This window comes from Sitophilus oryzae, unplaced genomic scaffold, assembly GCF_002938485.1.
Source record: "Sitophilus oryzae breed Bouriz unplaced genomic scaffold, Soryzae_2.0 scaffold_1576_pilon_pilon, whole genome shotgun sequence".
NCBI classification, from domain to species: domain Eukaryota; kingdom Metazoa; phylum Arthropoda; class Insecta; order Coleoptera; family Curculionidae; genus Sitophilus; species Sitophilus oryzae.
The window spans coordinates 6,367,627-6,391,099 of NW_022146254.1; the positions used below are offsets into that span (position 1 = coordinate 6,367,627).

At 35.0% G+C, this 23,473-nt stretch overlaps 1 protein-coding gene across 1 annotated transcript in view; it reads left to right on the plus strand.

Moving 5' to 3' along the window:
* The window catches only part of LOC115879489, a 62,224-nt gene extending 50,499 nt beyond the window's left edge, over positions 1–11,725 (plus strand). The window contains exons 3-4 of the mRNA XM_030896390.1: positions 11,436–11,542; positions 11,602–11,725. Coding sequence (XP_030752250.1) covers positions 11,436–11,542; positions 11,602–11,725 — 231 coding nt within the window. The remainder of the gene's footprint in view (positions 1–11,435; positions 11,543–11,601) is intronic.
* The last annotated feature ends 11,748 nt before the right edge of the window (positions 11,726–23,473 follow it).

The window sequence follows — 23,473 nt, forward strand, 5'->3', positions numbered from 1 at the left end:
CTGTAGCACACAGATGTTATACTTTTAATGATAAATGCCTTCTATTGCCAGACTAAAAGGCAATTGCCTCGTATCAGAGCCATCATAATACAAGAAGGAGACCGATAGTCAAATCTTGTCTTATATTTTCAAAAAAACACAATTTTCTCATTAAATATTGATTTTAGGTATAGGAAAAGTTATTAATAATACAAGATTAAACAACTATTACACAGTACTTCACAGGAAGCTATCCATTGCGAACTAACTAAATCGTTACTAATTAGGTACTAATTTTGAAAAGTTCTTTTTAAGATAAAAAAAGGTAAAACTAAAACCTAAACTATCATTTGAGATTAAACGGGAAGTTCTAAATAGTGTTGCCTATTCTAAACAAGAAAAATTTATTTATAATGGGCGAAAAGAATATTTCTGTTTGCTGTAGGTAATTTTCTCAAGGAAAATACGTAAATAAAAATGACTTTTAAGTCAAAAAAAGTCAAAAGGACAAGTTATTCCAAAATAGGACTGTCCTTTTCAAAAAAGGACAAGTGGCAACCCTAGGTATTTCTGGAATGGAAATTTAATGGCAAATCTACAACTTTGGTTTGAAAATATGTTCCGGCCACCTATGTTTACAAAAATGTCTAAAATGTGCCTAAATGCCTCCATATTCTGAAAAAAAATTGAAAGAAAAGTCACCAACCACAAACCTAATATAGAACTGTTTCGGAAGCCTGAGTCACCCTGTAAATATTCAAAAGTAACTGAAAGTTTATATAGAAGTAACTGAAAGTTTAAATTGAAAATCGACGTTGGAGTGATTTTCGAAAACTAATAACGTTTCAAAATAAGTATATGTGGGATATTAATTGTATTATTATATTAGACCTTATAACAAAACTCATCTGACGAAACAGTGTTAATGTAGTATATTAATATGGAGTAAAAATTTTACTAATTACTTTACTTTTACTTTACTAATTAAATTCGTTCCAAAAAACGATACGCCACTGGCCAGAAGAACAATCCCAAATGCGCCTAGTTGCCGGGGTCGGAAATTTTAGACTTCTCTGTCTCTTCTGTCCTTGTTTGACACATTGGAATGTTTGATACACTACTAACGAGTATTTACGAATGAGATGTTCGGTCTATCTTTATAATGTCTTTGGTGTTACCAAATTATTTGTAAAAAATGATTTTTCCAAATATGTTAATGAGCTACCCGTGTTCCATTTGAAAAAATTGAGACATGATTAAAAATACGATTTGGGCATTTTTTAACTGGTCAGGAGAAGAACTTTCACAAAAATGAAGAAAAAGTACGGGAAATGTGAAAACTACCCCCACCCCAACATGCATTTTAGTATACAGGGAGGTCCGAACTGTATTCCGGAAACTTCGGCAACATATTCTGCAGATAAAAATAAGTAAAAAAGATCGTATAAATGTATGTCCTAAAATGGCTTAATTTCGGAGATATAGGGTGTAGAAGTTTCCGTTTTATTTCGATTTTTTGAAAATTATTTATGAAGTAACGTCAATATTTGAATGAAAATGGGTGTCTGGGAGTTTTTTGACATGAGAAATTCGATTTTCATGTCAATATGACTCCTACTTGTGGAGGGCGCCACCTACATATTTTATAACTTGTTTGAATAGTAACAACTTTTTGTCCATACCTGTATAAAACTACTGAGTAAAAAATATACATTTACGACTTTTTTTACATAAAAAAGGTCTTTTGGTAAAAATCGCTTCGAGCAACCGTTCTCAAGATATTTAAAATGGAAATAGTATATTTAGAAGGGAACTAGTCAATACATGTCATTATTGACAAAAAAATAAGCACAATTTGAGTATAGTTGTTTGACTGAAATAATAAATTTTTATTTTTTTTAAATTAAACATAATTTTTTTGCGAAAAAATGATGATTAAACAGTTTCTGTTGAACTTTTGGTACAAAAAGTTTCAAATTTATGATTTCAGTTTAATAACTATATTTAGTCAACATATTTAATTTATGTCAACGATGACAGGCATTGATAATTTTGATTCCAAATATCTCGAGAACCATTACTCGTAGCGATTTATACCAAGAGACCTTTTTTTATGTAAAAAAAAGTCGGTGGCGCCCTCTACAAGTAGAAGTCATATTTACACGAAAATCAAATTTCTCATGTCAAAAAACTTCCAGACACCAATTTTCATCCAAATATTGACGTTACTTCATAAATTATTTGGAAAAAATCGAAATAAAAATGAAATTTCTACACCCTGTATCTCCGAAACTAAGCATTTTAGAACATACATTTATAAAAACTTTTTTACTTATTTTAATCTGAGGAATATGCTGCCGGAATACAGTTCGGACCACCCTGTATATATTTTCCAACTCAACCGACGCGACGACCGATTTTTTTTTCGTAAAATGGTCCCATTAGTATTTACTATATTTTTTGTCTCTTGTAAAAAGACGCCGCATCGGATAATTTTCGAAAAAAAAATTTTTGCAGAATTTATTTTTCCACTACAAAATATACAGAGTGTTCCAATATTCCGTGGACATAGAACAAGTACGTATTTTTTTGAATCAAAACGAGTTAGTTGTATATAATTAAGTGCTTCGTTTATCCGTTAGAGGGTATCAATCAAAAATAAATCCCAACGTTAATTAATTTAAAATTGATTTTTTTTAAGCTTTTTATGAAGCTTATTGTCAAATATAATTTATGATACTAACATAAAATTACATATTTTCGCCAACTAGATTATTAGAGCATAATAGATTTTATGCGCCTCCATAGCTTGATGTGACAAAAAATATTTTTTTGAACTCAGCTTCGGAAAAATTATTTTTTTTCTCAAAAAGTATGCGCAGGGGCGTTTTTTACAAGAGACAAATAATGTAGAAAATACTTGAAAGATCATTTTACGAAAAAAAAAAATCGGTGGTGGGTAGAGTTGGAAAATAATTATACTAAAATTTATGTAAGGGTAGTTTTCACCCTCCCCGTACTTTTTCTTGATTTGTGAAAGATATTTAAAGCACTTAGCAAAACATAGACACCCAAAATCTCATTCAAATCGGAATTACGGTTTTTAAAATATCTGAAAAAATTGTATTTACTTTTTTAAAGTCTGATGCGCCCTGGGGGACAAACGAAGAACTTTTGTAGAGAGGTAAATTGTGTCCAATGAACTTATTTTGATTCCAAAAATACGTAGTAGTTCTGTCCATGGAATATTGGGACACCCTGTATACCTACAAATTTGTACGGAACCCTCGGTGAGCTGTGATATGTCGAACGACAACATAGCTGTCTAATTAGTCCAACTTTAACAACTAGTTATCATTTTGTGTCAGTTGAAACAAAAAAATTCTCAGAAATTTGCCGAAAATGCAAACTTATCCTACATAAGAAAGAATTTATATGATTCTATTAGTTGGTGAATGCAGTGTGCATTCACCAATTAATAGAATACTTAAATGCTCCTGATTATATCTAGCCTGGTTTTTTTATGGGGATATGTTAAAGACAGTGTTTACAAAACTCGACCAACTATTGTCGACAACATGAGAAAAATGATTGTAGCTGCTTTTCGAGGTAGAACTCCACATAATGCCTTTTCAAATAAAAAGATCCTTTTGAAAAGACAATCATTTTATGCAGTTAATATCAGGAAGGGAAGCATTTTGAGCATTTCATTTCATCTAGCTAATTTTTATCGCATAATTATAGGTTTATATCTAGTTTTAATTTTGTAATAATTAAAATATGTTTTAATTGATAATAAATGAAGGTTTAAAATTTAAACCTTCATTTATTATCCTTGAGTATTTTACTCTACAGTTTTTATTTTTTGTTAAATTAAGAAATTAACAAAGGGTATATCACACAGCCACCTAGATTTCTTCAAATAATAAAGATTTACTGACGCAAAATCATAAAAATTAAAATATCTGGGAAAATCTTTGTCTGAGGGGTAGGCAACCTTAATAATATTTTGAAGATATATAAATTCCTCATTGAACACCGGAAAAATGTACTGGATGTTTCCTTTAAAATAAAGGAGTGTGTTCCATATTAATTTTGTCTCACCCTGAATAACTTTTCGGTTTAAATTTCAATTTGGTTTAACATACAATAGTTACTGTAATTAAATATCAGGTCAACTAAAATTTAGGTAGCTGTTATCGAAATTTAAAATTTACTCTTCATTTTCACAAAATGTGAAATATGTCAAAATCCTTAGATTTTAGATATATGTTTCATTAGTAAAACTCAACTTTATTTTTTTCCTAGAATCCGAAAATCAATTAATATATAGGGTGTATTAGAAAAAACACAACTTTGATGTGTAACTTTTTTTGGGGATACCCTGTATAATCAATACTAATATATAAAACCCTTAAGTGACTCACTGATTAATCACGATCCTGCTCAAACCACTCAACGTAAGAAGCTCAATTTTGGCATAGAGGTTGATTCTTGGTTGTAGAGGTTCGATAAGAAGGGATTTTTCGAAATCCCAGTTCCAAGGGGGTGAAACCACCCCTCAAATATTACAATATTTTTTATTTAAAAAACGGTCAAGTTTCTGAAAAAACGCTTAAACACGTATATCCTTTTTACATATTTTAAGACTTTTTAAAAATGTATACAGAGTGTTCCGAAAAATCTGGTCATTGATTAATTACGATCCTGCTTCTTAGTTCAGTCATATGGGGATCAAAAAAGGGGCCTGCTTGGAAAAAAGTCCGGAAGTTTTGAAACTTCGCAGGTTTATAGATTTTGGGGTCCCTAACTAAAATCCATAAAATGCGCATTTTCAGACTTGCCGCCCGCGCCGCCATCTGGCCAAGATGGCGCCCAAAATCGGTATTTTGTGAATATCTCGAAAACTATGCGTTTTTCGTGAAAATTTGTAGAGAGCAAAATTAAAGGGAATAAAATTTCCTATGAAAAGGGTTTTATGAAAATTTTCCCTAAAGTCAACCGTTTAGGCACAAAATCTCTGGAAATTTTACAATTTTGCGTAAAATATGATATATTTTGTATAGTCGATTTTCCGAAAACAAATGTCGATTAGGGTTCACTAAAACTAGTTTTAGTTTAGTGTCTTCAATTTTGTCATGAAACAGTGGCGTATCATTAATTCGCTCATTAATTTATGAATAATTAATTGTGCTGGACAGCATTCATTGCGAACTTACCACCAGGTTCAGCATTGGTCTGGTTGCGTTGTACCAAAGATGCCGAAGAATGGGGTTAAAAGAAAACAAAAACAGGCATTACTCCAGTCACAACGTTGAAAGATCCAGCTCCAAAATCCCTGTTGGCATTTTTATCCTGTAAATGCAAAACCAACAACTGTGGTAAACCCCGCGGATGCAGAAAAGCAGGATTAAAATATTCAATGATTTGTGCATACTGCAATGGGAAATCCTGTGACAACGTCACTGAAGTGTCACTCGACGAATCCGATGAAGAGGAGTTGGACTTGCCTGTAGATATCCCTCTGGCCGCTGAAGCTGAAGAGTTGGACGTATTGAGAGACCACCCTGATGAGCCCAGCCCAGCAGACACGATCGACTTTGACATCAATGAGCCAGATCCGTCGGGCTTGTGTAGATAAGTAAAAGTTTTTAATTTATTTAGTGGAGTAGGCCTCCGGAGAGACCACGTTAAAATAAACGCGCCATATACTTTACCTCTTGGGTGGTGTGGAAACAAGTACACATTTTCAATAATGAAAATTAATTATTCATAAATTAATGACCGAATTAATTATACGCCACTGTTTTATAAAATAATTGAAGAAACTAAACTAAAACTAGTTTTAGTGAACACTAATCGACATTTGATTTCGGAAAATCGACTATACATAATATATCATATGTTATGCAAAATTGTAAAATCTCCAGGGATTTTGTGCCTAAACAGTTGACTTTAGCGAAAATTTTCATATAACCTTTTTTATATGAAATTTTATTTTCTTTAATTTTGCTCTCCTCAAATTTTCGCGAAAAACGCATAGTTTCCGAGATATTCAGAAAATACCGATTTTGGGCGCCATTTTGGCAAGATGGCGGTGCCGGCGGCAAGTCTGGAAATGTGCATTTTATGGATTTTAGTTAGGGACCCCAAAACCTATAAACCTGCAAAGTTGCAAAAAGTTGTTTCCGGACTTTTTTCCAAGCAAAAATCCCCAATGACTGAACTATAAAGCGCTTGACGTAAAAAGCTGGTTTTTGGAAAACGGATTGACTTTACAGTGTAGAGGTTCGATAAGAAGGGATTTTTCGAAACTCGAATCACACCACCCCTCAAATATTAGAATATTTTTTATTTAAAAACCGGTCAGTTTTTCGGAAAAACTCTTAAACACGTATATTTTATTTTGTTGTTTTACATATTTTAAAATCTTTTAATATACAGGGTGTTTCGTAAAATATGACCATTGAGTAATCACGATTCTGCTTAAACTGCTTGACGTTTAAAGCTGATTTTTGGCAAACGGATTGACTGTGGGGTGTAGAGGTTCGATAAGGAGGGGTTTCTCGAATCTCAAATTCCAAGAGGGTGAAAACGCCCCTCAAATATTACAATATTTGTTATTTAAAAAACTGTTAGTCATTCGGGAAAATGCTTGGACACGCATAATTTATTTTGTTTTTTACATATTTTGAATTTTTTTAAAAAATCATACAGGGTGTTCCAAAAGGTTGGGTAATTGATTAACCACGATTCTGCTTAAACTGTTTGACGTAAAAAGCTTATTTTGGGCAAACGGATTTTTCGAAAGTCAAATTCCAACGAAATGAAACTACCCCTCAAATATGATATATAATAATATCTCTATATTGTTTTTTCTCATGTTGACATAAATGTGAGAAAATTTTATCCAGTTTGTATGTTAATGGACATTCTTGCTTTGCTTTATCATCACCATTATAAATGATTAATTCGGCGCCAACGAAGTCGCGGGTACACGCTAGTTCAATATATTTTTATAAAATGCTTTCAGTTAACCTACAAATACTGCCAAAATTTCATTTCGATATAAATTACCGTTCTCCTTGGAGCTTCCGCGGCATGAGAGGCGCCACCCTGTACATAACAGACGGAAATAAAAAACAGGAAGATTTATTGTTAAGACGGAACATAAAATATCGAAATGTAATTTGTTTTTCTATTTAGGGAGTTGGAACGGGAATTCGACTTTTTTAAAGGGCGTTAGAGTGACGCCCGATTTCCATTTCTTTCGTCTGGCAATCAAATTCGTACTTTTATTCCGTCACATCACCCCCTCGGCTATATTCTCGGCGTGAACATTTATCAGAATTGATGTTTCACTTCGAGATCATTCTAGATACACAATTTATTATCCTAAACAACGAAGTTGAGTATTGGTAAGATTAGGGACATATCGCAGCAGAGTCGTCTATTTTCACTATTCTGTCTTATTTTGTGTTGGTCAATAAAAAATAATTTATTTTTATATATATATAGATAAATTAAAAACCAAATAAAACTAGTATGGAAAGGAAAATTTAGGAAATTATTAGGAAAGAGGAATTTATTAAAAAATGTCTATACCTATGTGGCGAATTCATCTCTCCAAAAAAAATCAATATGGGTATTTCGCCACTGCAAGAAAATCTACAAAATAAAATAGTTATATTTTTTATAAACACTGCTGGCGTTAATCCAACGGAAACTACATGTCAACAAGTTTAGTAGACTTATAACTAAAGTGTTCTCGAATAGTTGCATTTAAATATTTTAAATAGTTTTTCTCTTCATTCTTTGTTTTTTTTTGCTTCCGACGACGGCGACGGAAAGAGATAAACTTTCCGAAAAGTTAAGAAATTTTTTTGTTCGTTAGGCAAATTTGTTTATCAGTAAACCTAACTGCTCACAAGTAGTTTCCATTGGATTAACGCAGCAGTGTTTACAAAAAACTATAACTATTTTATTTTGTAGATTTTTTGCAGTGGCGAAGTACACATATAGGATTTTTTGGAGGAATTTATTGTTTCCAAGGGACTCAGACAAGGATGTTCCTTAGCCCCTCTACTCTTTAAAATATATGTCGAAGAGGTTCTGAAAAAATGGAAAAGATGTGGTGGAATGGGCCTACCAATCGAGGACTTTATGCTCTATACTCTTCTCTTCGCCGATGACTAAGTTTTGATAACAGGAGACCGAGATGATGCTAGCTACTTGCCGAGGGTGCTTGAGACAGAGTTGGAATAATTTGGATTGATTGTAAATATGAAAAAGACCGATTATATGTCTGTAGGAAACGACGATCTTAGTGATTTGGTCCTTGGACAAAACAATAAAACACTGGTCCAAATTTAAATCGTAGAGTAACTTTTTCCTCAGATAGCAAAAGTAATGAGGATATATCCAATAAAATTGGACAGGGAAAAAGAATAATTCGGGAACTAAACTCTCTTCTTTGGAGCGATAGAATATCAAGAAGAACGAAACATGTGATGTACAACTGTGAGAAGGATTAAAAAAAACAAAAATAAAAGAAACTTACCTTGGCCGGAACTCTTACTCTTTTATATTATTTGACGCAATTCAGCAGGCGTCTGTTCCACAAAGGGGATGGCCACGAGGCGACATCGCGTTTTGTTGTTGTTGCGTTGCTAAGGCCACAAGGCGTCTGTTCCACAAAGGAGATGGCCACAAAGCGACATAGCGTTCTGTTGTTGTTTTGTAGCTAAGCCCACAAGGCGACTGTCCCACAAAAGGGATGGCCACAAGGTGCTATAGCTGAAGCTAAGGCCACAAGGCGACATAGCGTTGTTGTTTTGTAGCTAAGCCCACAGGGCGACTGTCCCGCAAAGGGGATAGCCTCAAGGCGGCATAGCTTAATGTTTTAGTTTCGTAGCTACACGGAGTTGAAGTCTTAATTTTTTTTCGATCTATTATAATTCTCTTCTATAGAAGTTATTATAACAGCGCTTTCAGATGGAGCGGAGTGTCCGCGATGGACTGTCTGCGACTTCGAACAAGTACCATGAATGATTTCACTTGGCATATGAACAATTTCACATGGGTCGCGTATGCTCCGTCCGGATGAGCTATCTTGAAAAAACGTCCGCGCGGATGTTCAGGGCCGCTCCATCTGAAACCGCTGTAAGTGTTACATATTTCAGTACTTAAAAAGTGAAGATAGATTCCTGTCTCTTTTTTAGTACAGTCTTCTTTTTCTCCACTTCTTTAGTTGGTATTTCCATAAATTCAGCACAGGATTAGCAGCGCCTCAAGAGCGTTCTGGTAATTAAAAGACAGGATTTTCTACAACCATGACTTGAGCACCAAAACGACACTTGCAGTGTACCGAGCAATAATAATCCCTACCATGTTGTATGGGAGCTAAACCTGGGTGCCGTACCGCCGCCCCGACACATGAACGCATTAAACAAGTTGCAACCTTAGACAACTCTTAAGTATCAAATGGTTCTATCATGTCTCAAACGTATCGGTCCTTGAAAAAGCTAACTGAGAGAGTATTGGAGTCATGGTTACAAAATCCCGCTTAAGATGGGCTGGTCACGTATGCAGAATGCAAGAAAGTCGCATACCAAAATCTCTGCTTTACGGTGAGCTTGTAGACGGTAAGAGAAGGCCGGGTGAACAGCTCAAAAGGTACAAGGACATTTTCCACGAAAACTTAAAGGGAATTAACATGCAGAATGTGTGGGAACAAGCATCTCACAATAGAACTCATTGGAGAAGAATTGTAAACTCAGTTAACAGCGACAACCAAAAAGTAAAGAGGCAACAATGTAATGAGATTTTTGAATGTTCGGAGTGCGGTAAACAGATAACATCACCTATCGAGCTTTTCAGTCACAGAAAAGCTAATGAAAGAAAACGCCTTGCGTGACCATCTTCTGATGCGTGTCAAATACTCGTCAGCGAGTAATGGCAGTATGTATATGTATGTATCTCCATTCTCCATAGACCTGATACAGGTGTTGCCCTGGATCCATAATAGAGAATATAAATTATAAACAATGTGCGCTCTAAATTTTTTTCTGTACAAGCCCAAGTAAACATTATGTAGGTATTTTTCTCTTCCATTTCAATAATAAATATTACTTAATGTAAGGAAAGGGAATAACATAAGGAACGGGTATAAAGCATGATATAAAAATATCTCTATTGAAATATTTTCTTTATAGTTATGTGTTTCCTATAACTACGTTGTCTACATAAAACGCAAAATAATATTATAAAAGTGACCTTTTGTTTTGAAGATAAAATAAAGTAAAATGCGATGGCGATTGAATCTACAAGTTCAGTAAACAACGGAATAAGATGATAGTAGAAACGTGAGAAACAGACTACGTGTTATTTTGGATAAAAGGACAGGTTAGGTGTTACAGGAGATGAAACAATAGACTGGACGGGAAAAACAGCACATGAAACAAGAGACGCAGTAAATTACTTAATGCTAAATATATCGGAGTGTAACAGTAAACGCTATATATTCGAGATTTTTCTTTATTTTATAATAATATTTTCTAGAAAAATATATTTTGGGTTAGGATGAGAGTTTTTCATATGACGATAGAATATACTTATAAAATTTGGAGAGATTAAAATGATCATTTGTGTCAGTTTCGTAGACACATGTTTCGTTAGCATTGTAACATTTAATAATATTCTGAAGTTTTCTTATTGATTTACTTTTTAGGTAAATTAATAACCGTCCCTGTGTGTGTAATGAAATATCTAGACTTCCACTCATTCCTTTTATGGCATTTTTACTAAATGCTTTTAACCAATACCAAATAAAATATCAAGATGTAGTTTAAAAATACTGTACAGATCGAATTTCTCCTTGACGTCATGTTATTTAGTCATCATATAGTCAGCAAATACAGTTTATAACCAGAAGCACAAATTAACTACAATATAGTATATATAGTAAATATAGGTAATTTGTGCCAGAAGTGCCAGAAGTTCATCCTGTGATTACGGAGCAGAGGCATTAACATATAGAACTAATGAGTGTAAAGATGTTTGTCGTTACGTTATCGATAGGGACGTTCATTATCACAACCAGAATGGATAATTGCAGCAAAATATTCAATGAGTTTGCTTTTAAATTTCTGCGGATATTTACAATGGTGCTTCATGGGCGGCTTATGTACTTATGTTCATGTTGCTAATTTGGAATACTATAACTGATGCAAATTTGGAATAGTCCAAATTATATTCATCTGCTTTTCGTTTCTGTGAATGTATGTTAATTTCTTCGGCAGCCACTGTAGCTCAACGTGATTGATAGATTTTAACATATAAGGTGTCGATAGATTTGTCTTAATTTGGTCTTAGTTGTAGGAGAGATATAGGGTAACATAAGCAAAAATCAGAAGACAAGAACAAATAGTGAATCTAATGCAAGCTGAATTATTTAGACCTTCTCAGAATCCGCTCCAGAATTTGATTTAAATAGAGAGCCAGAAGAGACTGTAGCTTTGTTCGAGTTCTTGTTATTACTGATTCTACACCGTCCTATAGGATGGTTCAGAATTGGTAATAAGAGAAATCTATTTAAAGTAAGCTATTATGTTTTTTTTTCAGCGAAGAAAAGGTCAAGGGAAGAATAGTGGGATCAGTGCCTCACATGCGAATCCTGGGTGCACTCTGTGTCGGATATGACACCGGAACCGTAGATGTGTGCGACTACTGTAAATATTCTGGGTAATTTTCTCTTAATAAATATTTGGATACTTTTCAACAAAGTTTTATTTTTTTTGAGAGAGAAAAAACCCATCATGGGTAATTGGTAAGATAACCGAAGTAGTGTCAGACTTACTAACTAAAACAACCCTCATACCCTTTACATGTCTCCTTCTGGGACCGCGTTAGCATTATTTCAGAAGGAGGGTTCTATGTAGATGTTCTGTTCTATGTGGCTGGATTGGACCTATCGGATCATACTTTCTCTCTCTTTTCTTTGTTCCATAAGAATTCCTTAGCCATTTTGCTTATTTACTTCCAGAATATTTCGTTCTTCAGCATGATGTCGATTAGGTTATTTGGTGTTAGTTTACCCACTTTCTCTTCTACAGCATGTCTAATGAAGCTCCATCTTGCGCAATGGTAAAATGTATGTTGGACAGGGTCAACCAGTTCCGTATATATAAGTATCCGTATCCTTAAGGTGAAAGCGTTTAAAATAAGCTTCAAAGTATCTATGTCCGGATAATAATTGTGTTAGGTAGAAGTCAACAACGTTTTATCTACCTTTTTAATATAAACAATATATATCTGATACTATTTTGGTGGTATATCAAATTACCTGCATGTTACGTCGACAGACACACCACTAACTGGACCAGAACCGTTCTGTTTTCCAAACGGGAACCAACTGAAAGCAGAACTGAAGAATCTGGAAGACTCCATCCGTAACTTGGAATGGGTCTCCTACAACGGTCTAAGACACTCGAAAAAGTTCCTCAGAACTTACGACCGAGAAAAATCAAAGGCTTTCCTTGATTTAAGTAAAAATAATCTTCGGATTGTCACGGGGTTTTTAACAGGACACTGTCTCCTCAACGAACACCTCAGTAGGCTGAAGCTGAGAAACAACGGCGAATGCAGATTCTGTGGGGAAAATGGGGAAACACCTTATCACTGAGTGCGCCGAGACGACGACCATTCGTGCCATGAACTTTGGTAGGTCTGATGTCGAGGATGGAGAGCTGGCCTCTGTGGAGCCGTCTCAGATACTGACTTTTGTTAAAACCCTGGGACCGTATGATGAGTTATAATTTGTTATAACTCTAGAAAGGGGAACACACATTAGATCTATAAGGTCGCGGTGATTAACTCCCCTCCTCAACATTCTACATATCTACAGAGATTTTCTGCACTTTTTCTCATGAGTGAAAAAATTCATTTAAATTACTTTAAATACTTTGAAACTTTGGTATGGCATACAATATATAATTTTTTGCAATTTTTTTTGTAACTACTATTCCAAAATAATACCCTCACTTCCTCTATTTATTATGTTAACGGCAAACCTGACATTTAGCGATGTCGTTAGCGTGTTTTTCTCTTACCGTTTGAATATTGCCTCCCTAATTCCGACCTTTCACTCGACGAGGAGTGGTCGCTTACTTATTCATCACGAACCGAATTTATCGTCAGTCCGAAAGGAGAAACAGCTACTCGTGTGTCAAGAAGAGGTGGGTGAGAAGGAGAAGGAGACCAAGCAAGGGAGAGAGAAAGAGATGAAGGAGAGATTGCCAACGTAGGACACGAGGGGGGATTTCAAGATCGCGCTCGTCGCTACTGTCGTTACTGCAACCGCTGCAGTTGCTGCAGCCAAATACGGCTTTTGTCTGTTTTTCACTGCAAGAGATTCTCGTTTTGTGAAGAAATCCGTCAAGGATTTAATTTAGTTTCTTTTTTCAAAACTGAAATCGTTTTTAGGATGCAGCAAGATATTCAATGAGTTTTTCTTTTAAATTTCTGCGGTTTTTTATATTGGTGCTTCATGGGCGTCTTATGTACTTTGTAATATAGTAATAATACTTGTGTTTTAGTAATCTCCTTCTTCGTCGTCGTTTCTTCATGTCTGAAGAATCGTGACACCATGGCTATTTGATCTTCCATCGTTGGCGATCTTCCGCCTCTCGAAGGTTTGATTGAAATGGATGACCTGCACTGATAAAAAAGATAGACTTGAACTAAAGTCGTCATCGTTCTTGAAAAAAAAATTTAGTGGCAAGAGAATTTATTTTAGCGTAAAAGAAAATATTTCGCCTGAAGAAAAACTCTCTTAACTCAAGAAAACTGGTTTGGTTTGGTTGCGAACTGGTTTGGTTGGTTCTCTTGAAAAATTCGAAAATTTCTCTTGAATCTATTTTCATTCAACCAAGTGCAAGTTACTTTGTTTTAAGATAATAAGAAAAATACGCTAGGAAGTACTTCATTCAAGAAACATGGTCATTTTTCCAATAGCTAAATACTCTTTTGATGAAAAATAATAACAACACGCAAAGACGATGACGAAGGACGGTTTGGTTGTGATAATCATGTATATAATCAGTCGGCAGTCATAGTACGCACGGGTTTTGTTGCTTGGAATTTTCCACTTGGAATTTTGCATAATTTGCTTTTTAAACGCATATCGTATAACAAATTAGTGATCGTTATTAACATGCATTGTCATTTTTATGGACAAATTTTAGGATATATGGATTCTTTAAAGGAGTTTCTGGAAAAATGGAAATTAGAGCATTTATTTGCTATATTTGAAGGTAAGAGATATTTACCTATGTTTAGATAATGCATGCACCTGTTTAGATAATGCATGTGTGACTATAGATAGAATAAGAATATAGGTATCGATTTTTTTATGCAAATAATTACAAAAATTTTAGAATTTCAAGTCGTCGTATTAAAAAATTCAAAATGTGACCAAAGCTTATAATTTTAATAATTTATTTGCTTTACTTTGATTAATCGTGATGTAACATTTCTTTGTAATTTGTAGAGTGATGAACCACCCCAAAAAATACCAAGAAGTGAAGAAGCAGAAATAACTACTATCGAGGAAAATAATGTCACTTTACTTACTACCAGGGTTGGCATGGTTTAAATCGTGATTTAAATCAAGTGATTTTTTTTTTAATTTTAATCATGTGATTTAAATCAAAAAATTAATTTTATTAAAACTTTATAATAAATCAAAAAATAACTGTAAAAGTTATAAAAATCTGTCCTAGAAAACTATAAAAAATATTTCTATAACAGATATAACAGATAATAAATCGAAAAATAATTATAAATTTTATTAAACTATACTCGTATAAAAATATCTATATTCATCAACTTAAATGTTGAACCGATTTTTGAACTAATTTTGTGTGAATTCATAAGACCGCTAAACGCAGGGATTTATTTTAAAATTTATGTCTAATTAACAAAAATTAGGCAGACTAGTGCCAGAACTAGGTTCTTCTGATATAGAGACTATACTTCATTGCCGAAAACCTATAATCGTTGTCAGAAAATATGTTGTTTTATATTTTTTTTAAACGTTGGTATGTTTCCAAATTCTTACCGACATTTTGATTTGCAGTAAGTACTTTACACTTTGACATTAGATAATACTAATTCCATTCTCGACCTAAGACTATTTCCGAACAATAGTGTATTGTTTTATTAAGAGTACAAATTATAGTTTTTTGAAGACGCTGTACATTTGAAGGACCACCGTAAAGCATATTCCGCCGTTACAAGGAGGCACAAAAAGTACATTTTTACTCCGAATAAAACACTATTTTTGTAAAACACTAGATACAAATAATTTTTTAATCAATTTCAAACATTTCAAATAATACAAACAGTAATCGAGAAACAATTTGTACACTCGTTGATTTTGACACCTAATATCAGTTTAATAACATATTTTTGTACTTTTGTGCTTAGAAGCTACTCGTGTGTCAAGAAGAGGTGGGTGAGAAGGAGAAGGGACCAAGCAAGGGAGAGAGAAAGAGATGAAGGAGAGATTGCCAACGTAAGACACGAGGGGGGATTTCAAGATCGCGCTCGTAGCTACAGAAGTGTCTAGCCCCAGCAGTCAACTTTTAAGCTTGACCAATCAGGTTGGTTAGCGTGGTTATTTGAAGTGTGTTAATTCATTTGTGTTTGTCAAAAACTCTAACGTGATTGGTCGGGCTTAATAGCTGTCTGCTAGGGCTAGACACAAGTGTCGCTACTGTCGTTACTGCAACCGCTGCTGTTGTTGCAGCCAAAGACGGCTTTTGTCTGTTTTTCACTGCAAAAGATGCTCGTTTTGTGAAGAAATCCGTCGAGGATTTAATTTAGTTTCTTTTTTCAAAACTGAAATCGTTTTTAGGATGCAGCAAGATATTCAATGAGTTTTTCTTTTAAATTTCTGCGGGTGTTTATATTTGTGCTTCATGGGCGTCTTATGTACTTTGTAATATAGTAATAATACTTGTGTTTTAGTAATCTTCTTCTTCTTCGTCGTTTCTTCATGTCTGAAGAATCGTGACACCATGGCTATTTGATCTTCAATCGTTGGCGATCTTCCGCCTCTCGGAGATTTGATTGAAATGCATGGATGACCTGTAATATTTGCTATTAGGTCAAGCCATCTTGATGATGATCGTCCTCTGGGTCTTCGGCTTTCTACTTTGCCTTGTACTATGAGTTTTTCAAGGTTTTCATCACCTCTGCGAGTGATATGACCGAACTATTGCAGGATGCGTCTATGGCAGATGGTGGATAATCGATTTGTTTTAGTCACAGTGTGTAATTTTTTATCAGTGTTTTAGTAATACCTACTAGAATAAGAAAATTGAAGGAAGTACATTGAGTTCATTGGCGAGTTACGCACATTATACCCTGATTAATTTATCAAGATTCATCTGAACCCTGCCATTGGAGCTAAAGCCAAGCGTTATTGCATAATAAGAGTTTAAATATTTTAATAAATAAGTTGGCATGTTTATTGTGATTTGATGTGGACATACTCCCAGCACCTATAACATTTCTGCTCATCTTTCCTTTCTTCAACTCTGCAGTTTGTCCACCCGACCTTTACTTTCTCCAATGCTATTAGTCTTTCTGCGTGGTTATCGCCAATTATTATAGTTGCATTCTGTCTGCTTCCTCTAGCTGGCCTGACTGTTCTTATCTTAAAACTATCAGGCTTAACAAGCACTGTTTTGGCCACAGCTTCCCTTATATCCTCCTCTGTGGTAACATCATCAAGCCCCTTAATATGTAAAACCTTTTTATTTGACAGTCTAGTTATATTAGCTTGAGGTACTTTCTCCTTAATTTTATTTTTCAGAACTTCAGCCTTATTCGTTCCATTTCCAATAATGGTTAAAACTTTCCCCTTTCGGGTTTTATTGATGTTTTTAACTTCTACCCTAATTTCGGAAGGATTTACAGAGCCTTTAATTAGTTTCGAGAGGTCAGCATATGATCTGAGACAGCTTCCTGTCGAGGTCGTTTCTTCGCCTCCTCTCGGAACAGCTGACGTACTTTTTTAGGGGTTTAGTACTTTGTAGTCTATTATTATTTGTCATATTCGACTTGTAAATTGTGATTTGAACAGAGGTGTCTGAAAAGTAAAAAAAAAAGTATTCCATCATTCTGGTAATCCTGTTAGCTTCTATACCTTCAAGTTCTGGAACTGATAGTTCTGTCTTTCGGTTTGTTGTAGTGTGATCTTTGATTGACTTAAGGCATCAAAAATAGTTTTATCGTCAGTACTTTCATTTGACTCTCCGTCTAAAATAATGGGGTAGTATGTTCCTCTAGTATAATATTCCATATCGCCTGCTTGTTTGTGAAAACCTAGAGAATGAACCATTCTTGCTACTTCTCCAATACATTTCTCTTGACCCTTCAGTCCATTCATACCTCCAAATTTTAAAATTGCTCTTCCTACTTCTTTATTTTTGCCTACATAGGAAAGTGTCGTACATGATTAATAAAATCGATGGACTGCGTAACAACAAATTTTACCCTGCTAACAGCTGTAATTCAAATGTTATTGATTGGAACCGCTGTGTTCTACAAAGATTTCGTTTTTGTTAAATATAATTACTCGCAAGTTTTATCCCTAACGTCTTCTAAGTCGACTGTTAAATTAAGGGATTGAGAGAATTAGAACATCGAAATAACGTAACACGTTCGTAAGCAATTATTGTTTTACAAACTTTTCGCTTTGTCTCGCGACGTCCCAGTTTCGTGCTCTGCGACTTCAAAGTCACGTCTTTTCTTTACTTCCTGTTTCTTGTCGCCATAGATCGAGCTTTGTCTCTCGGATTGGTTATGAGAGAAATGAAACAAGTAAAATCGAGTATTTAGTCTTCCCAGGTACTTCCCAGTGAGCATTTTATTCCTTTAAAGAAAATGATCTAGGTGATGTTACCAGGCATTTCTTGTGCCTAATAAGAAACAATAAAACGGAGATACGTAACTGTTCCCTAATGTTCCCTAAATGTGAAAAAACTTTGCTCATTGTGTTATATTTACTTAGTTCCTATAACACAGGTCGCAAACGGGTCGTAAACGGGCTTTCGCACCAACCGCGGTATAGTTGATTCCATATTCTCCGTCCGCCAACTACAGGAAAAAGTAAAGGAACAGCAGAGTAACTTTCATCGACCTAACGAAAGCCTTCGACTCTGTAAACAGAGATGCACTTTGGGCAATTATCAAAAAGTTGGGAGTGCCCAACAAATTTCTTACTGTGTGTAAAAGCCTCCATAACAACAAGTTGAGAGTGTCACATCATGGATCATTGAGCGATCCCTTCCTGACAAATACAGGAGTTAGGCAGGAATGTGTCCTAGCTCCTCTTATATTCAACATATTCATGGCAGCACTCTCTATTATAAAGCAAACTGCATAGGAAATAGGAATGGGTGTTAGATACAGGTATGACGGCGATCTGTGCAACATAAAAAGACTCAGGGCAAAAACATGTATAAAATTTATCACAGAATTCCAATACGCTGATGACTGCGCAATACGTTACAGCAATTACAGGAAATACAGAACACATATACATGGGCATACGAGACTTTGGGCCTTAAACTGAACATCGATATAAAACTAAGATCATGTGCACCCCCGGAAAATCATAACGGCGCTATAAAAATCAGAGTAGAACTATTAGAATATGTATCGGAATTTAATTAGTTCGGCAGTTTGATTTCTGAAAAGGCAAATATCGACTCTGAAATTCAGCACAGAATCAGCAGGGCCTCAAGAGCATTCTGGAAATTAAAAGACAGTGTTTTCTACAATCATGACTTGAGCACAAAAACACAACTTGCAGTGTATCTAGCAGTAATAATCCCACCATGTTATATGAAGCGAAACCTTGGCGCCTTACCTCGGCATACGAGCGCATTAAACAAGTTGCAACAGAGACTCCTTAGACAACTGTTAAGAATCAAATGGTACCACCGTCTCAAACGTATCAGTCCTTGAAAAAACAAGCTGCGAGAGCGCTGAAGTCATGATTACTAAATCTCGCTTAAGATGGGCTGGCCACGTATGCAGGATGCAAGAAAACCGCCTACCGAAATCTCTTCTTTACGGTGAACTTGTAGAGGGTGTAGCGTTTTTTAAACAACTACCACTGCGAACGGCAGCTTTTCATCGGAGAGCAGTCGTGGATAAGGTATTTCACTGGAAAGAAAACTAATTAATAACAATAAACAAAAAAATAGATATTGGGCGCCAGGCATGTACAGAGAAAGAAAACACAGTTGTATAATACTTAAAACTAATGACTATATTTATTCATGACGTTCTTTGCTGATACATGACATTGTAGAGTTCTAGTAAATATATAGTGGTTATATGTCAAAGAAAGTGGTGGTAAGAGTCGTACTAAATATCAATGAAAACAACTACGATAAAATACACGACATGTAAAGTTTAAGAGAAAATATGAAATGTAGCATTACCTTAATTAATTCGATATATTCCATATGATGCTAAATCGAAGATGTTACAACCTGTAGATTCTAGAATCTATGTTTGATTATCCATCTATTAAAATAGTGCAATAATATCTATAAAAGTAATACTATTACAAGACGTAATGCAATGAAACCTAAGATCTAAATTATATTTTAAAGATTATATCGACATGAATGTTCTTAACAATCTAACCACTGAACATAGTCTGTACGATATTACTTAAGATGTACGTTATTGTTTAAGACTGAAAATGTTTTAGATGTTAAATGTATAACTAGAACTTAAATATACACTTAGCTGTTCTTTTATGTAACCTTGCTTCAAACAGTAGCAGCGTGAGGTGGTCTAGCATCTCTGTACTGTCTGTCGACCATCCTGTTGGCCAAAACAACAGAAGGGGCCAGATTGAGGACACCGTGAATCACTTCAGCCGTAGCTACTGACTAGGCTTAGAAATGGGAGTGAAGCAGCATGGGACTCAAGCTACATCCACGCTGTGGCACTTATATGTAAGAAAAAAATCGTTCTTACTGGGGACACTCGTCCACAGGACATCTGTACATAAGATAATGTCTGTACATAAGGCACTACCCGTACCTTGGAAATAGTCCGTACCTTGGACACAGTCCGTACCTTGGACACAGTCCGTACCTTGGACACAGTCCGTACCTTGGAAATAGTCCGTACCTTGGACACAGTCCGTATCTTGGACACAGTCCGTACTTGGACCCTCGAAATACTTCCGAGAGCTCAATAAATAATAAACAACATGTCCTTTCTTCCATGTGACATTCTGGAGGACAAAAGAAAAGGGACGCCAACGTGTCAGCAAAACACAAATACAAGTTGGGACATCCGTAACTCTACTCTGTTGCTTTGAAATAGCAGCTGATTCAGATTATACAGCAAGATTTAAATAATCACCATTTCTAAAAGCTGGGATAAAACCGAGCGTCAAAACAAAGTGAGGTTAAGCACGGAGAGTTGACAGAAGCGATGTTGACAGCGCGCGCCTTCACAGAATAGTAACAGGGTTGTGTCGAACGATCACAGGGTTGGCGACCAGGGAACGTAAAAATTACGCGTCAAATAATCTATCCGGCCTGAACGAGAGGGAATCCGGTGATGATAGGCCCAGACATCATATATTATATATAAAAAAGGCATGTAACGAACTAAAAACGTTACAAGGGTAAGGGAGAACCGGGTGGACAACTCAAAAGATACAAGGATGTTTTTCATGAAAACTTAAAGGAGATAACTATGCAGCATCAGTGGGAGGAAGCAGCGCACAATAGAACGCAATGGAGGAGAATTGTAAATTCAGTTAATAACGACAACCAAAATGTAAAGAGGCAACAAAGTAATGAGATTTTTGAATGTCCGGAGTGCGGAAGAGAGATAACATCACGTATTGGGCTTTTCAGTCACAGAAAACCTTATGACAGGAAACGCCTTGCGTAACCATCTTCTGATGCGTGTTAAATACTCGTCAGCGAGTAATGGCAGTAGTAGTAGTAGGTACTTCAGTAGGTCATTTTGGCTGTCCATTTTTTAAAGCAAATACATATGATGGTATTATATACAGATATGTAATAAACAAACTATATTTAAATACACCCACATACATCACAGAACACACTTAATAAGAACGCAAATTCCCATGTATTTTTTAGTTTACGGTTTATATATTTAAGTCTGGCTTCTAACATTCACGGATAGATTAATGAGGCGGAAAATTTGAATATATTTTATTAAATTTATATATGGGGGGTTACTTGTTCTGTTACATAATCAGATTTTGAGAAAACAGTATGTAAACTTTTTTTTTTCAGCTAGCTGTCCTTGACTGGTTCATAACTACGCTGGTAATCAAATAACCAATAAAAGCTATGTATTATGCATGTTACGCTCAATAGTCGAATTCGGGCAATGCCCGCAAAAAATACGCAAATCTAGTTTTGAGCAAAGAATATTTCCCAAACCCGAAAAAGCAACTAACTAATGAATTAACACTCTCCAAATAACAACGCTAACCAACTCGCCAAATAACTAAACCAATCCAACCAAAAAGAGTGAAACCAATGCAATCAAATAACACTATAAGCAAAAATAAATAATAGAATAAAATTAATTTTTCGGGTTTGGGAAATATTCCTTGCTCAAAACTAGATTTGCGTATTTTTCTGGGGCATTGCCCGAATTCGACTATTGAGCGTAATATACACAAAGGAAATAATGTGAAGAGTGGAATATAAAAAAGGCGTTCATTAATCCCATAAGGTTTATTAATACAAAAGACAAAGCAATAAGACTCTAAGTCTCGGTCTCAACATTTATTATGACAAGTAAAATTGTTACACGTGTTTCGCTCATACGAGAATCATCAGACAAATATACAGTTAGGGTCACACCACACACGTTCACATCTTACATATTAAAACAACACTAGGTTCAGTGTTGTTTTAATGATTTGTATGGTTAATGATTGTAAGAGTGAAATTCCAGAGAGTGAAGTTCCATTAAACATAATAAAATAAAATAGGTATGTAAAGCAGATGGTATTGACGGACAAAGCATGTGCAGGTTCAGTCAATCTGAAGAAGAAACGACACACTCCACACATTCTATGTCGGTATGACAGCCTGACAAGGTTTGAAGGGTTCAGTCATCTCCAAGTTGATAGACTTTGTGAAAATGATAGGACAGGGGAATGTAACCTAAGGTGCAGAAGAGGACCATAATATATTTAAAAAGGTAGCAGTAAAACAGGCCGATAGTTACCTCGAAGACTCTAATCTAAACAGAGGTCCTATTGGATCCATTACTTCTACTAACAAGAACATCCAGAAATTGCAGATACAAGTTCTTGTCTTTCTCAATCGTAAATTTGGTTGAATTATGTTATGAATTTGGATAACTGAGAAATTATTCCAACTGTCTATCGGTTCCATTCCAAATTATAAAGATATCTTCAATATATCAAAGCCAGATTTTGGGTTTGACGACTGCGGTGCTAATCGCATGGGTTTCAATTAGTTTATTGTATTCTCTATCAGTGGAGATTGGAGATGGTGAGAAATCTCAATCTAGTGAGTAAATTTTACTCTACGATTTACTTACAGCTTCCGCACCCATTATGAAAAATAGATAAAATTTTTCAATATGCAAATGTCTATCTAAATAATGTAATCTTCTTCGCAGTCATTGACAGTTGCAGGCAGTACAATGATATTTTGGCAGTATTACATATACATTTTTTACTCAACTGAGATACCCATGGGTCTTTTAACCCATGGAAGAACACAAACTAGTTGTGGAAAACTAATCAATAGAACAAATTTTGTTATTCAAGAGCCCACTCATTCAGATACTAAAACAAATAGCCTTATTTCGCATTAATGTAACGAAATAAGAAACAGATAAACAAAACTAACCGAATATTAAGCGTACTTTGGGATATCATTTAGAATAATTTTGATATAAATAAAAAGACAAAAGTTATCTCTACAAAACTTGTGTTAGATCCCTAGGTGAGACTTAAATTTCACATGTGCCTTAGAAAAAGTGCAGATAACAAAAAAGTGTTCTTTGTACAACAGAAACGAAAATACTAAATACTCAGAATTGTCTCACGGTTCACGCCAAAAGAGACAAAAAATATTGACTTAAGGAACGAATGAAAAAAAAATACACACAATTTTGAACTTTGACCCTTGACCTAGTTGGAAGACTTAAACCACTGAAAATATTCGAGATAAACAGGGCGCCTTCTACAAGTTAAATTGATAAAGGGTGAATTTTATATGTCAGTTTGATCTGTTTAATCCTTGGGTAACCGACGAGGTTTATGTTTAAGTCAGGGGGTAAAGAATGCTATAAATTAACTACACCGAACAAGAAGTTTATAAGAGCGTAAATTTTATATTCCTGTAACATTTTATTATTTTTACTTGGT